This window comes from Notolabrus celidotus, chromosome 2, assembly GCF_009762535.1.
Source record: "Notolabrus celidotus isolate fNotCel1 chromosome 2, fNotCel1.pri, whole genome shotgun sequence".
NCBI lineage: Eukaryota > Metazoa > Chordata > Actinopteri > Labriformes > Labridae > Notolabrus > Notolabrus celidotus.
Genome location: NC_048273.1, coordinates 36,466,729 through 36,483,653, shown reverse-complemented (window position 1 = coordinate 36,483,653; position 16,925 = coordinate 36,466,729). Strand labels below are relative to the sequence as shown.

At 41.5% G+C, this 16,925-nt stretch overlaps 1 protein-coding gene across 3 annotated transcripts; it reads right to left on the bottom strand.

Moving 5' to 3' along the window:
* Positions 1-4,251: 4,251 nt before the first annotated feature.
* amotl2a (angiomotin like 2a) lies at positions 4,252-16,830 on the bottom strand. Of its 3 annotated transcripts, none has more exons than XM_034676904.1 (12): positions 16,759-16,807; positions 13,783-14,035; positions 12,078-12,859; positions 11,787-11,940; positions 11,157-11,301; positions 10,977-11,069; positions 8,414-8,709; positions 7,572-7,762; positions 7,366-7,467; positions 7,122-7,267; positions 6,643-6,801; positions 4,252-6,045 (listed from the first exon to the last, which is right to left on the bottom strand). In XM_034676904.1, exons 3-12 carry the CDS (start codon positions 12,788-12,790, stop codon positions 5,960-5,962), a joined length of 2,085 nt encoding a protein of 694 aa, XP_034532795.1. In that variant the 5' UTR covers positions 12,791-12,859; positions 13,783-14,035; positions 16,759-16,807; the 3' UTR covers positions 4,252-5,959. The 3 variants fall into 3 exon arrangements, with proteins under 3 accessions (XP_034532795.1, XP_034532778.1, XP_034532787.1); XM_034676887.1 differs by having other exon boundaries at positions 11,787-11,943; positions 16,759-16,806; XM_034676896.1 differs by lacking the exon at positions 13,783-14,035 and having other exon boundaries at positions 11,787-11,943; positions 16,759-16,830.
* Between the last annotated feature and the right edge of the window lie 95 nt (positions 16,831-16,925).

Sequence of the window (16,925 nt, the reverse complement as noted above, 5' to 3'; positions counted from 1 at the left end):
ACCTCTGCAACTCACCACTGCACTTTATCATATTATTTTAACCTGTACATATTAGTCAAGCCTATTTGTTGTTTCTTTGTATTTATAGCTAAGGTTATTGTTATTATATTTCTATTTTATTTTTTATTGCAGTTCTTATTCTTATTCCTATTCTGCCTTGTACAAAGAGAGCATAGTTTACTGAAGTCAAATTCCTTGTGTGTTCAAGCATACTTGGCGAATAAAGCTGATTCTGATTCTGATTCTGATTCTGATTCTAAATTGTCTGTTAACTAGATTTTTAGGGAGGGGGGGGGTTGTCCTGTTGAGGGGGTGGGGCGCCCCCTTATCAAAGCAGGAATACACCCTCATTTATATGTGGTCAAATCAACTCAAAAAGACATCCAGAAAACAGAACAATCATTGTAAAAAAAAAATATCAAGCTTTGACCAAAGTATAGATGTTTTTAAATTAATTCAGCACATAGATGTCTGCCATGTTGCCACCACTGAAAAATGTACTGCCTCCCTCTTGCCACCACATAAATATTTTTCTAGATCCGCCATAAACATCAGAGACAGAAAAAACATCTTGTGGGTTTAACTTGATACTATTAAGGTAATTAAAGAGACTGCATGGAGTTTTCATGTTGTGTTGATGTTGGTGACCCCTCTGGATGAAATCTGTAGTGTTTTTTAGGGTAAGGACTACATAAAGTGTGCATTTGTTGTGAAAGCGAATGAATGAAATACAGATCTTCTTTTTAATGTAACTTTTCTTTCTTCAAGACAACCACACAAAGCATCACTTTGACTTAAGGGTAAAATCATTTGTCTCATGTTCAGAGGTTGTAAACCTCGAAGCAGGCAGCCGAGGTCCATTGCTTGTTGTTATCCCCCGCTCGTCTACCCAGCTCCCTTCATCCACTGTCTTGTCTCTGAATAAAGGCATGAAAACCCAGAAAAGAAATAAGCAAAAAAAAGAAACACAGTGTGTAGCCTCTGTGGTGACGAGATGGCAATAAAAGGTAAGCCCATGACCTAACCTGGATGATGGTTCTTGTAATGGGCATGTCTCTGATCTGTTTCCCAGTAACATCCTCACACATTCTTATCTCAGACTCTTGGAAACAGCCACTTCGAGGAGTAAGATTTTCTCTGACTGTTACATTGTTAAGGCGGTCTCTCCATCTTCTATCCCCCTGGCGCTGTAGTTGTGATTGATGGCTGGCTTCGGTCATGAGGGCTACACTCACTTATTACAGATTATCAGTGGTGGACAAAATACACAGCTTCATTACTTAAGTCAAAGTATAGATCCTCCAGGTCAAATATTACTCCAATACAAGTAAAAGTTGTTCAGTCAGATTATGACTTAAAGTCCTGGAGTACTTCCTTTTAAAAATAATTAAGTATTCAAAGTACTTTAAAAAATCTCTAAATCTTGTATTTTCACAATATATCAGTGCAGTCCAGAAAACATAGTGGTACATTCAGTTACATTATGTTTATTTAGAAACCATTACTTGAAATCTCTAAAAACTATACCATGGAATAAAAACAGACACTAAGTTACTCCACAGACAACTTAGTTTGAAATGTTTATCTGGAATGAAACAAACGTTAAGTAGTTCAACACGCTTTCTCAGGTTGGACAGTGAATGTTTGTACGTTTGGGCAGAGTGGGAAAAAGGGAGAACATTTCAAATGCTACGTATCATTCTTCATTTCAAAAACCTCTAACACGAGCTGAAGATATGACCATGGGTGTTCAGGTGGAGAATTATAGACATCATTACCACCTCTACATGAACTGTCTGATCTGAGTGAAATCTGCTCTGTGTTTGCTCCACGTTCAACCGAGGGATCAGATTTCAGAAAAGAGAAAGAAATTCATGAGCTGACTTCAAAGCTAAAGTAGTGAGTAACTAGAGCATTGATAGAAATGTAGTGGAGGAAAAAGTACAATAATTGTCTTCTGAATGAAGTGGAGTGAAAGTCACAAGTTCCCCCAAAAAATAATACTCAAGTAAAGTACAGATACTCAAAAAATGTACTTACGTACAGTACTCAAGTAAATTTACTTTGTTTATGTCCACCACTGCAGATGATCCACTGTTGTCATTAGTATTTGAATCTAAAGGGCTTGACGCCAAATTAAGAGGATCCCACTTTTGTCAGATGTACTTTAAGGAAAAACACTCACCCTGTATTCGGGTCATTGCAGCATCACCTCAAAGATGCCAGCTATTTTGTGAAGTCTTGTTGCTGGCTGGCAAATATAGTCACCCTGTTTTTAGATGTTTGGTCCAGACTCATTCCTGAAGTTGACTCTTCAGCTGCTAAGTGCTTTATGTTCTGTGTTCGCATGATAGTCGCTAACTTTGTCTTTCTGCAGGGGGGTTTCGGAGCTTTTTCTGCAACAAACAGCTGCCTGTTGATGAAACTGAGAGAACCAGAATGAGCATTATCACTCTACAGATGCAGTATATTTAGCCATATCCAAATGTTATGAACATACTGAGCATACTTCTGAGGCTGCGGAATACATTGTTCCTCAAGGGTGGGGCGTTTAATGAATTTGTCTTCTTACAAAATGGTCCAACACTACTGCCATGAATTCAGATCCAGCTGCAGCCTCCATATTCCCACTGAAAGACAGAAAAGCAACATTATACTATAACCTCTCACACTAACAGCAGGTGAGATTTTGAAGAAGAGATAGACCACAGCTCACTTTTTAAAGAAAAAGCTGGGTCTATGAGAAATAGAGCCTCATTTTATTCAGCACACTCAGTTTTGGTGGTGCAGCCTTTCATGTGTTGGTCATCAACTGTATAAATCATAGAGATAGTTTCAGGGACTACCACTGGGCCCTAAGGAGGGTTATTTAGTCCAATGATGTTATTTGCCATCTCTGAAATGTTGACTCTGACTTGTGGGACTTGGGGATCATCTAGAACCAGGCAACAAGCAAGACCAGAGTGGATGGCCTATAGCTGCCAGGAAAACAGCTACAACAGGCCCTGTCAGTCAAATCAACAATGACAGGAGTTATGCTCTTAGCCTTAATATAATGAAAAGCAATTAGGTATAAAAAAAATTCACCCTGTACTGTTGTTACTGATAAAGAAATGATCTATTGAGAGCGGGGAAATAATGACAGTTAGCGGGCAAAGATGTGAGAGCAGCCTGAGGAGCTACTGGACCCCAACCATCTCTGAGAGGGAAAAGAGGAGCAACATCCTGTCCTGCAGCAGAGCTGGAGAGAGCATCTCTAAGCAGCTGATCTCTACAAAGTCTCTGAAACCAGAAGAGGTAGAGATAACAGCAACAATGTTCAAAGAGGAGACATCTGACTCATTTATGTTTAAAGGTGAGTCAACGTCAAAGAGAACATGAATATTCCTGCAGAGATCCTGCTCTGGCGTCACCCTCAATGGAAATGTTTGGTTTAATGTGTATTATAATGAATGAGCAGGCTAATGTTTTGACTTGACCGTGAATTGAAATGTTCAGTTTAATTAATAAATATTTTTTCAAATCATCTGTTACTCAACATTTTGTGTGTTAACTTATTCACATCGTCAGACGGTAGCTGTAGGTGGGATAATGTATAGTGAGTGGGTTGTTATGCTGTTGAAGTCCTGGCAGGGTGAGCTGGACCCCGATGCAAAGTGGGTCTAGATTCTATCTTGCATAACCACCATTCATTTCATTATCCCTTATGTGTTTTCAGCTCCTTCCAACTACTATTCCAGATTTACAGACATGCTGAAGTTGAATGTTATGCATTTAACAGATAGTAAGGTTTATTGTGATACAGAGGATTTCCAGCTCTCTCTCTGAAAAGTGAGTTGAGTCAACGGAGAGATTAGTTTGAGAGAATCCAAACTCGATTTCTATTCAGTGTTGGTTGTTATTGTGCTCAAGTTCAGCCATAAGTTTATTAGCATGCGTTAGCTGGCCAAAAATGTTATAAAATGTCCCTGTCAGCATGTAAACAGCAGACATACTCTGACTACTGTAAAGTAAATGTATCCCTTCATTTAAAAATATGCACTGTCTAGAGTTTCCTGTTCAGTGTCTTATGATTCAAGTTATATTTTTACTTAATAAAAGTGTTGATTAAACTAAAAATGAGGGATCTAAGTGGATGTCTTTTAAAGAAGATGATCAACCTTTACCAAGACCCCATTCATCGGACAGGTCTGACTTTTCTGCACTGTATTGTCTGTATTAAAATGAATGCAACAAATCAAACAGAGAAACTTTTCTGAGACATATATTAAGAATTTTAATCTATGGTGAAATGTTAAGGCGTACAAACAAATGTTTCCTTTACAAAAGTTCACAGCCACAAAAAAAATATGGGTCAACCAGCTGAAGCAAGGCGCCTTGACGGGACCTTTTGTGTTTGACAACGGTTATAACTTAGAGTACATCTTTGGCACCAGAAAACAATACAAATACAGAAAATATAAATGGAGACAAAAAGGAAAATATATTAACTTCTCTCACTTCAAATAGCCATTCATGTAAACACATTCCAAACAAAGTGAAGGGCATTACGTCAAAGGACACACTGCATTGACCAGCAAATGCATTGTGACGGGAAAAATGGTGGAAAGTATGAAGGGGAACCCAGAGGTTTGACATTTCACATGATATTTGTGGAGCTTGACACAGATACTCATGTCTTTATGTTGTCAGGTTGAAAATCAGACACTTTTAAGTTTCAGCTGTATTCCCCTTTGAGGAAATCTGAATTTCCAGTTAAATATAAAACACAGCCTTGGAAAACAGGAGTCTACATTCAGCAGTGTCCAGTGATCCCGCACCATGCAGGGAGAAATAAATAGAAGATTCCATGTTGGGGGTACAGTCAGAAATGTGAGCAATGGAGAAAACACGTCTGAATATAACACAGTGATGGGGACAACAAATAGAGTAGCAAATGCAGGCCAATTATAGTTGACCATTTCTGCGCTCATGGAGGAACCAGCCACCACGGCTCTGAAGAAATAACCAACCCAGGACGAGGAATCATGTGGAGAATGTGTGCCATTTTAACAAGGGCGAGGGGTCAGACTTTAGATAGCCTTTTTTCTTTAACGGGAGCATTCCCTTAGCGAGGGGAATGTGAGAAGATTAGCTCCAGCGTGTCAGCGGAGGGGAGTGAAATGTTGGGCAGCCGCCATGTGAGGCCCCAACATTAACCCGGGATCTGGAAAATTAGACCTCCGTGAAACGCTGTCAATCCTCGCAGGCTTTTTTAAGAGAGAAATGAGCGGAGGTGCTGGAGGCTCCGCATTCAAGGGAAGTTTCCAAATCCTGTGCTGAGCTGTGAGTAGGGGCCCGAATGTATTTTAAAGAGAGGAGCAACTGTTAATTTAGGTTTGAGTTGTTCTGTTAAACAGAATAATCCTCAAACATAGCATGGAAACACGCAAGGATGCTTACACTGAGTCATTTTAAATATAAATATTCCCATTACAATGAGAGGGCATGGTAACAGGATCACTACTGGGAATGAAACATAGATATGTTTAAACTTAATCCAGGAAAGTGAGTACATGGGTTTATAATTTAAGTGGAGCAGAGCAGGACAAGTGATCCATGTGCTTCTTACGTCTCAAACATCAAATAACATCACAACATGAGCAGCACTTATATAAATATAAATACAATACATAACAAAAAAAGTCACATGCACAACGTATGCACAATCAGCAGCCCCTTTCCCATCGTAGCGCTCAAACAGTCCATGTACCTTTAGGAATTCACAATCATGAGTCATTGCACAGTCGAAGGAAAGCTCAGCTCTCCTCTCCAAACCATGCCTCATTCTGGACTCTGTTCATTTACTCCGACGACAGACAGTCAGACGTTCTTTACTTGCAGCAGACGTCATGTAGGCCTTTAACAACCCGGCCAAGTGTCTCTGTCATCGCTCAGTCATGTCAGCTGCAGCGAGCACTCAAATGAGGATTTCAACTACCTCTGCGTCTGAGCTGTTGATGCTCTTGAATGTCTTGAGTGCTGCCTTTGGCTCCTCCGAGGCGTCTACAGTTAAGATAAAGATAGCAGATTAGAAAAACAACCTTGGTATGCTAAAGCAAATACAACTGCAAGAGCTGCTGTTTGCAAAGCTGCACTAAACAGAGGTTAAATTGTAGATCTGTAAATTGTTAATGCAATCAGTTCATAGAGCTGAGTTAAGACCAGAAGAAATGCAGATTCTCAACCTGTGTGAGTTTCATTGTAGTGTCTTCTGTGACAGTTTGAAGGCTAATTTGATCAAGTGTTTGAGTGACATGAATTTGCATTATTTTGTGTCTTTTAAATCAGTTAAATGCAAAAGTGCTGCAAAAAATGTCTTGCTTGTTGTCCGAACACCTCTTTCATTCTGATCCAAAAGCCCCTTTCACTCATGCAAAACCCTCCTGAATTGTTATCCAGGTGGGCTGCATGTGTGAACACAAATGGCTGGATTCTTCATCACAACTTTATCTGGACTTTTTTTCCAAATAATGTCAGAAGTTCACGTTTGATAGGGGCTGAACAGGATCAGAATCAAAGGGTCGTCTGTCTAAGTTTTCAGAGCAGTATTTTGTGTGGTGGTGATTTGATGAGAAATGCCAAATAGAGCAATCAACTCACTAGTTGTAGCTGCTGAGATCACATCAGGAGTCTTGCTGGGTTCTGGCTCCTGGGCCTCATCACTTTGGGTGCTGGAGTCCCGGGTCAGGCCCTTAGGCAACACCCTGGTTTTGATTTGCAGGGCAGCAGCACCTGTCTGGTCATCTGAGAGGCTCTTTCCTACAGACAGACAAAAGGAGGAGGCTGTTTAATGACACGCTTACATTTACATTTACACACTCCTGAACATCTGCCCTGCGGAGTGCTTCCCATGACTATTCTGGATCTGGCTATTCTGGAGTGAGAGACGATATGCATTCCAGTTTAAAAACATGTTGTCTATTTGAGGGACACGACAGGGTTGTCATCTACTGCCCACTTTTTTTTAGGAAGTGTACATTCTGTCTGGCGGCGCTGACCAGTCTGCCAGTTGTCGCCTAATAGCATGTGTCATTATAGATTTAGGATTCCTCACAGTGAGGGAAACATCTTGTTCTCACCTTTGCTCTCCGTGTTGCTGGACACGGTGTTGATGGAGGGGACGGATCTGGCGAGTCGAAGCTTGCCCTGCTCCCATTTGGAGCGTTGCTGCAGGACTTTGATTACGGCGTCTTTCTCCAGGAGCTGAGCATGAAGAGCACGGATCCTGAACACATTTAATTCACAGTTAGATCACACCCCAAGAAGCAGGATTAAATGAATATCTAACAATGATGAGGTGGAAATAAATGTTCATATGTATACCTTTTCTCCATCTCCTGATGTCTTTGACTCGACAAAGGCAGGTCTTCATTAAAACTGCTGTTAGGAGAATGTCGAGGTGAGTGATTGATGATGGTTGTATCTCTGCAAGGAAAATAGAAAACTGTTAAAAACTTCACATAACTGGAATACATTTCACATCACTACATTTTCTTTATCTTTGTTTCATGTTTCCATATTTAACATACCTCTGTGCTGCAGCAGTTGCAGCTGCATCCATCGCAAACTGCCTCATGGTGCTCTCCTCCAGGTACTTCTGCTCCCACTTAGTGATGTCTGCTTCCAGGGCCAGAATACGCTCCTCCTTCTCCCTGAGCTGCTGCTGCAGCCTGGACGAGCTCAGCTCTGAAGATGAGGAGTCTGCTGCCTGGTTCTGAGACTGAAACAACAGACAAAATTATAAAGATTAAGCTTAAAGAAAATAAACACTGTTTGGATCAGTAATTTGACACTTGAGCAAAATGATTTGCTCAAGTCTTGATGAGAGTAAGATCTAAAAACTGAGACCATTTTTACATCTGTATGATAGAAATATCTTAAGGAGCAGATGCTTTGCTTAGCTTAGCATACAGAAATTCAACAGGGTTCACACCTAGCCTGACTCTATCCATACACTGAAATGTTTCAGTTTGAACATTTTTAAAGATTTAACAATGAAACAAAGCATGCATTAAGTCAAAACCAGGGCAGCTGTTCATCTGCTTTGGGACCTTTTTCTCAGCTGAGCTCATTTATGTTTTCTTGGCAATCAACCCATAAAAGATTGCTAAAATGCTTCAAATTAAGTCACAGCAACCACTTTTGAGCTCAGCTAAGAAAAGTATTGGATCTCTCTCAATTGATAAAAAAACCCCACTTAAAATATAAATACAACATGTAATTTAGCAAACTTTTATAAATGCTTGATTCCTGCCTCAAGCCTTGATGCTAAGCTAAGCTAATAAGTCAATTGTATGGGAAATCATAGAGCTGCCACTCTTCTCTACTTGTTGAAAGACAAAGAAAAAACAGAACAGTGTTTCCTCCTCACCTGTTGTGCTCTGAGGCTCTTCAGTTCCTGCTCCAGTCGTGTACGTAGTCGCATCTCAAGCGCTTCCCTCTTTTCACACGCTGCCTGCAGCTGAGCCAGTGCGCTCTGCAGCCGCTCCACCTTCTCCACATAGGCTCTCTTCCTCTGCAGCTCTTCCTCCAGCTGTCTGTTTCTAGCCTGAGTCGTAGCCAAAGCCTGCTCCAGGATCTCCCGTCTCCGTTGGCACTCCTCCCCAGAGATGCGCAGGTGTTGTATCTGCCGCTCAAGCTGTTCACGCTCCCGCTGCTGCTCTTCATCTGAGATAGAGAAAGAGAACAAAGAGGGCTTTCGGTTATTACTAAAGCTGGGGAACAACAGCAGTCTGGAAAATGAGGTCAAATGAATGCTTAAGATGAGTAAACTTCATCTAAAGAGTTTTCAGCAGCCACTGATTGGATCAATCAATCAGCTGGATCTGCTTAGTGAGTGATATTCTGAAAGGAATGTGACCCAGCGAGGGACATTTACACTGACATTAAGGCATGTGAATCAATGACAGTCTGAACATGTTTCTGGACCTGGATCCTGCAATCAAGAATGAAAATGATATTTTCAAACCCTCATTAAAAGTTGTTCTGTGTTTCTATGGAATGTTTTAGCGAGGAAATCCAGTTTGTCTGTTGTGCCACTTTAAAAAGGTGGCTGATTACACAACACGCCTGCATGCCTGTGGAGGGAATGCAGACTTCCTCTTATCCACTTACGCACACAGGCATTGCCTTGTACTGGGAAAAGCTCTGGAATGCTTCTAAGGAGGAGAAGTAAACAAGCAGCTCAAAATATAATTCAAGTGGTCCTTGAAGAAAAAAAACACACATCCACAAATTGTAAATCAGACGTGTTTTTTGTGTCTGTTGCTCCGAGATAACTGTTAACAGACAATGAATCTGACGTTTTGGTTAAGGTTGAACACTAAAATATACACAGAAAAGTGTAATTGTCATTCCAGAGTGAATGGAAAAAAGGAAGCGTGGATGTTTATGTAACTGCAGCCAATGTTGAAGGAGTTCTGAAGAATAAATCAAGTCTGTAAAGTCAAAACTGCACAGTAGAGTAAAGACTAGATGAAGAATGAGGAGAAATGTTAAGAATGAGGAGGATGACAATGTCCCCAAAAAAGTCAAAACCTAGAAGAAAACAGTGAAATTTGAGAGTTGGAATGAGTATAAATCAGAGGAGGACGATTTTTAACATTTCCACTTCCTCAAAATGCCAAAAGAAAAAGGTCTGCCTCCTCTGATGCATTTTTCTTGCTACTTGCATCAACCCTTCCAGTTTGTCTTCATTACAGAGACATTTGACATTTTGTTTTTGGCTCAGTGTTACTTTTGTACCCGGCATTTTGGTTTCATTGAAATTGAATAAAACATCCTCTTCTTAGTTGCTTTTTTATGCCTGGCCTTCCTACTCTTACGTTCATTTAATGATGTGAATGGTGCTCTGCAACACATTCCTTCGTATAACCGCAAAGAGGGAAAGAAATATTCACAACAGGGTGAAAATGATGAAACCCTGAGGTAAAGAAATGTCCAAACAAGGAGAGTGAGGCAGCCAGAGGTCATGTTGAGTCAGGCCTGGATGCCCTGAAGTCCTAGACTTACTAGTTCCCCTTAAGGAGGGAAGTCAGCAGTGATGCAAAACTGAGTAGAGCAGGAGGGAAGAGGGAGGGAGGGAGGGGGTAGGTCCTAATGGTGGAACAGCCTGAAATACTGAAAAAAATTCCTGGAATCCGGGCCACATTTACTGCAGCTATGAAAAATGGCTGGCGTCTCAGTGAGTGCCCAGAGTACCTCTCACGTTAGCAATTTGTGTCCTGACATGTGGGGAAGGCTTTTATAACCCACCACCTCACAGTGGAGGAAACCAATCCCTGCTTAAATATGTTCCTGCCATTGTTGTGTGTTTCTGAGGGAAGTGAGATTTGTCAATCCAGTTAAAAAATCCCCTGTAGACCCTGACTGATGTGAAACTGTTTGACATTATAACAGTTTGAGAGGTGAAGAAGTTTTGATCACTGATACGGAGGCTGATACAGAGAATTTTTCAGCCGGACTGAAACAACATTTTCTATGTTGATGTGAATCGATGTGACTGCGAAGCTCCTCTGAGTGCTGCTTCCTTAAGCAAATAACTTCACTGTGTTTTCTAAAGCCATGAAGTTAAATTGCTGCACTGATAAAGAGACCTGATAGCAACATTTCTAAATCACCTCAAGCACTGTTTTCTATTATAAGTTCTGTTTCAAAGGAGAATATTAAAGCAGATCCTTGTGTAACAGTGATGGACCCATGTTGACCAATCATATTAGCTGACTGATGTTTCTTTTAAGCTTTCTGGTAGACTTAAATAAAGGGGAGACCAGTAAAAAGAGAGATAAAAATCATTGAAACATGTGTTAATAAAAGATTTAGAAGAATTTCTGCAGAGTTTGGACTTGATTTGTTCTGATTCTGGCAGCATTGTTATGCCGTGCACTGAGAAGACAGTTCCTCTAATAAAAGACATGATGCAGATGTAAACTTACTTTGCTCCAGCAGTTTAACAAAGACGTGCTGTCTCTGCTCTGAACACTCTGCCTCCTTTGCTGTTCGTTGTTTGGTGGCCGAGTCGAGTTGTTCTGTTGGGAGGATAATAAAGACAACATGTTGGTCAGACCGAGTTTACAGCAGGCATCATCAGGACAGATGTGGTGTTCAACACATACCTCTTAGGTCTCTGTTGAAGTCGTGCATCCTCTTAATCTCCGCCTCTAGTTTATTCCTCATTGTTTTCTCCAGAGTCTCCCGCTTTGCAGAGCCTTTCATCAGAGTCTCATACGCTTCAGAAATCCTTTGAATCTCCAGCTCCAACTGGGAAGAAGAGAGCAGATGATCAATCTCTGGGAAAGGCGGCTACAGTCATTGTCTGCACTGTGGTGTAGTTTTCAGTAGTTAATACCAATGAGGCTAATTAGTCATCTTTGCATTCTTTTTTTACTGCCCTCAGGCAAATGGCTCATAATACTATGCGCAAGTGAATAGCAGGAATCAACATTCCTGAGTGAACACTTGTGGGTCCCAGGTGTCAAGGCATTTATGTGCTGCTGTGGCAAAATGCCAGCATGTTTGAAAGAGAGGGGGGAGGATGTTCTGAGGGGACTCCATAGGAGGAGAAAGCTCTTAAAACCAGACCAGTGGAGCACATTATTGATAAAAAATGACTGAAAGTTGTCCATTTCACTCCTGTTTGAAGTAAATATGAAGCCAAACAGCTCATCACACTGACTTGCACTGGCAGGAAACTATGGTTTTGTGATTTCACACCCTCCACAAGCCAACAGCTCCATTCATCTCACCTTCTGCAACCTGGCGGCCTTCTCGGCGTAGACCTCCAGCTCCTTCCTGAGCCGCTCGTTCTCCCGCATCAACATGTCGGTCTGAGCAGAGTTATTGCTTGAGGCTTCGATTGTGTTGGTGTTGTGAGCCACCTGGGAATGAGCAGACACATACCTGCTGAGGGGAGACATGAGTAATAGTTACAAAACTGCTCAAAACCACAAAGCGCAGGAAACACTGAATGAAGCACTATCTGAGGCAGTTACTGTGACCTCCTATTGTCTGAACCTTTAGTGTCATCTTTCTGTTACCTGTGAGGCTGAGGGTAGAAGGGAGGAGGAGCAGGGTCTCTGAAGTACTGTCCATGCTCTTGTGAGTGGCTCAGCATATATCCAGGAAGTCTGGCAAAGACAGGATAGTCCGGAGGTGGTCCTCGCTGGTCCACACTTTGCTGCATCCCTTCATGAGAGTTTGTGACATGGTTGTACAGCTGTGGGTAGCTGTGCGAGGAGCTCAAAGCTGCACTGTGTCGAGCTCCATTCCTTTCCAGAGAAAGCTGAAGGAGCCTCTCGCTGAGGGAGCGAGCATGTTCCCTCTTCAGATCCCACTGTCCCTCGCTGTGACCCCCCATTACGTCCATGCTGGGGGCCTCCTGCTCGGCCTGCTGGGAGATCAGGTACTGCGAGTGGGCCTTTGCCTCCTCGTATGTGGGCAGCTCCTCTCCATGGAGCTGGTACAGATGGCACACCTGGCTCTCAGAGTGCAGGCTGTCCCCTTTGTGCTCCTGGCCCTGAGGCTCCTGTCGTGTGGACATCTGCATGTACTGAGACTCGTCCTGAGTCAGACTCTCCAGAGAGGAGCGAGGACTCCCTGCGCCCCCGCCACCACTGCTGCTGCTGCCTCCACGCAGGGCCTGCTGCTGGATGGCCAGGAGTGTGCGAGTGTCCGTAAGATTCCCGAAGCGGAGCTGCTCCTGGATAAGACGGTGCAGGACCGTGCCAGATGAATCCTCAGCGGTTCTCATTTCAGTCAGTGAGAAATTAGCAGAAAATAGTGCCAACAAGGGAAGTCTGGAGCTTTATGAATCACAAATCTAAAGAAATAGAGAATCCAAATCATTAGACCGCTCTGCGAAACACAACACAAGAACTACATCTCAGTGATGTTTCTATGGTTCCCAATTGTTTTCATTACAAAAATATGATGGCAGCCACAGCAGAGGCCAACATTCCTCTTGATTAATTTACAAACATTTCTATTGCACAATAACTTCATGAGCTATTACTGGAAATACCCCTGACAGTGAAGTCAGTGTGTATCAAGTTTTATGGCCCACACTCTTTGGAGCATAGCTTTCCCAGTTAGACAGAAGTGTGATCCTCAATAGATGCTATCACAGACTTCATCAAATAGTTGCTTTAGCAAATGTGTGTCTGATAGATCTCAGCTGACAAGCCATTCAATCAAAACAGCTTTCTAAGATCTTTCTAATTGAATCAATTGTTTAATTTTAGTACGTTTCTAACCATCTACTTCAACTGTAAAGCAGTTTCGGTCAACTCTTTATGTGATTTAATGTGCTGGCTGTATAAATAGTGACTTGACTTTGCACACTTGCCCAACAACAAATAGACAGATATGCAATACTTAAAGATAAAATGATATGCTGCATTGCAAAAATATCCTACAGCAAATTAAAATGCAAACATGCAGATGGAAAACTTTTTAAAAAGAGTTCTGGAGTTTTCTAATAAGAAGAAAGTAATAAAATCCAATTTAAAGACTTAAAGTTGAAAAGAGACTAAAATGAGTTAAATTAACAGCTAATTCTGGATAAGTGGACACATCAAGAATCATCAGATCATACGTCTTAAACAAAACTTGAAAACTTGTATTTAATAAGTCTCATTATTTCACACATCAACACTGCGACATGCAAACATCCGTGCCGAGAGGACGTCTGGTTATCAGGCATCCACAACTCGAGAGAGAGAAAAGACCGAAAAACAAACTCACCGAAATAAAGTCACATCACAGTCCAAACACTGAATGTAGCGTGGTGTTATTTCTCAGTTTTCTGCGCTCAATTGAAACAACGTAGTCCACAGATTAGTGTGCTCTCTCTGCTCTCCTCCATGAAAGTCTCCGTGTGAGCGCGCAGACAGCAGCAGCAGCAGACTGAGGGAGCGCAGCGCAGAGCACCAATAAATAACTGAGAGCTGATTGTTCGCCGCGGCTGGAATGAGCGGAATGCAAAGGCTGCAAGTCCCTGTGGGATCAAAAGCAGAGCACGGGGGAGGAGGGGAGGAGAGAGGGGGAGAGGAGGGAGGAGGGGAGGAGAGAGGGGGAGAGGAGGATGGGGGAGGAGGGACGAGGGAGGGGGGGCGACTGAGCAAAAATTGGATTGAGAGCAGCAGCGCTCCTCTCAGCTGGCTGTGTCATGGAAAGAGTTTGTTGTTGTGTTTGTTGTGTAGCAGGATTTCTAAGACCCTGCTGCTACAGAGTTTGTTGTTAAAATGAGGTTGAAGTCATTACAGTTTTAGGAGCGACACAGGAATGTTGATGGGGGATTTAAGGAGATAAAAATGATCATAAAATGCAGCAAAACATTACGAACTCTATTTAAAGGATAATGCTTTAGGAATGTAACGTTAGGTCATAAGAGGTAGGAAAATAACTGAGAAGAAAAGAGAAGGAAACCATAAAAAATACACCAAATATTCCAGAAAGACTTCAGAACAAAATAAGTATCAGAGAATGTGATTAAAATGTTTCATTTTCTCAGTAAAAGGTGAATAATTGAAAAGCTCAAGTGTGAGAACTGATCATTTCTTCCTTCCAGCAATTCAGTATGATCTACTGGAACTCAACCCAGCATTTTAGAGCCAGAAGTTTTGAGTTTAAGTGATAAAAAAGTTATATTCTGCAATAAAAGAAGCTCAAAACAAACAAACTTAAACATCTTACACGATAAGTGCCTGAATAATACATTGATGGAGCAGTTTGTGGTGGTAAATATTGGTTAGAACAACTATTTGATTGACAACCTGCACTCAAAAATGACATGTTTTCATCTTTCTTTGCGTTTCATAAAAGCCATGTTACAAAGTTCTTAAAAAGTGCATCAAAATAAAAAAGAAGCGTCATTAAATGCTCAGGTTTTAAAACAAAAGACATGTCAGAACTGTACAGACATCAATAAGAGAATAACAAATATCTGAGGCTGTATTTCAGGGATAGATTTCACCTCCTTTTAACATGATAGAGACTACAATCATGAAATTAATGTCGTAATATAATTGAGACACAGATTAATCATTATTTTCTTGCCCAGTCTTTTGTTTGCATGTGCCTGGTAAATATTTAAGCCATGGCCCGTGCCAGTTAATTGCAGAGTGTGTGTCTGAGTGTGGACACGGAGAAAGAGGGAGTGTGTATGTGTGAGTGTGTGTGTGATTGAGGCACACTGCCTGCCAGCTGTCCGTGGACTGAAATCCCCTTCCCCTCCTTTAATAAGAGCTCTGAGAGATGCATTGTTCTCCCCCCAAAAAGCAGACATGATGGGGGCAGCCCTGCCATCTGCTGTTCTCCCCTCCACCACTAGCACCAACTATACACACACAGACACACACTCACACACATGCACAGAGATGGGATCAGCTGGCAGTGGGGGAAGGGTTTTGTATAGTATTGTCATTGAGTTCAGTTTTTTTTTTTTTTGCATGAAAAGAATCATCCTGAAGTGCTGCTGGAGGTTGCGGGGTGTAAACAAGTCTGCTCTTGTTGAGACAGTGTCGTCAGTCAGCAGACAAACTGCAGGTGTCTTTATCTCACACACTCGCAGGCAAACGTCCACCTGCTGATTTGCATGGCAGTTTAAGACCAACAGTTTCTGAGGGCTGCTGGTTAAACCTCAAACACTGATAAAGATCTACAGTTTACAATTTGTAATTCCTCTGATTCGACACGACAGGAGAGAAGTTATTACAGCACACATCATGTTTTTATGGGTCTTTCATGTACAGTGCTGCAAGGCTGGCTTGGGATTTTGCTTTATTGGGGAAAGTTCAGTGAGAAAATTTGGATTCTCTTATTTCTGTCTGTTAAAGTGAAGCTACAGACAGGTGACAGCTAATGTTACACACATTTAGTTTAGTACAAAGACTTGAAACGGCTCCATCTGGGGATAAATCAAATCTTCTAATTAAGACCTCCAAAGCTCACAGATTAAACACTATATCTTGTTTGTGTAATCCAGACAAAGGCCAAGTGTAAAAACAACAATTTGAGGTTTAATAGGGTTTTATTGTGGGTCCATATGTTCCTACGGTTCTTTGTTTGAGATGGCAAGGGCTATCTTAGTATGAAGGCAAAGCTAAGTCTCAATGCCATTTGAAAACTAGTTCAGCCACTACAGGGTATTCAACATGTTCACATAGAAGGGTTTGCATGATATCTTAGAGAAAGTTAGGCTCAGTGTTTTGTGCAAAATCATAATTACATCCAACCTCCCAGGTAGAGAAAACTGATGCTGTTAAAGTCCTTTTTGAAGCTTCCTACTGAGGCACACCATTGCAATGTTAAAACCAAAAAGATGTGAAAACTCAAAATTTCAAGTCAACTGTCTGTACTAGATTTTTGAGATTTGAGGCTAGCTAGAAATCTTACATTTGAGCCAACTGATGAGTTTTTGTTGAGATAACTTATCATTCATATGTAGTGTGACTTAAAGTTTTGAGTTCTACATACTAAGAAGTGAAAGTTGTTCCAACTTATTATTGTTTGTTCTGAAAATGTTCCTAAATGTTACTGCACCGTTTTCACACTTGAAATGTAGCTAGCTAATGTTCAAGGTGGCTAACTATTGGTAATGACCATGCCTTATTAAACTAACTGAGCAAATTAAAGTGACAGTAACCGGTAATCAACTCACTTTCAATTGACTAACTGTAAAGCTAGAGTTTCAATACAATACTCAAACCACACACTCACCTTTAGGGCGATCACATCCACACAGGACAGGAGAGTTGGGGGTCTCCCACATGTGGTGAATTGAAAGTGTGGATGAAGACCCCTGTAGATTTGAGTTGGAGACCCCGTTCTTTGCCTGAAGCATACTCAAATCATTTAGCCGAGCCTCAAACCCATAATTTACAGTT

What these genes read in the sequence shown, in the direction of transcription:
- amotl2a (XM_034676896.1), bottom strand. Translation starts at nt 12,790, where the DNA reads ATGAGAACCGCTGAGGATTCATCTGGCACGGTCCTGCACCGTCTTATC. An exon ending in TTCTACCCTCAGCCTCACAG is followed by an intron (nt 11,944 to 12,077) that starts GTAACAGAAAGA and finishes GTCTCCCCTCAG; the next exon opens with CAGGTATGTGTCTGCTCATT. An exon ending in TGTTAAACTGCTGGAGCAAA is followed by an intron (nt 8,710 to 10,976) that starts GTAAGTTTACAT and finishes TCTCTATCTCAG; the next exon opens with ATGAAGAGCAGCAGCGGGAG.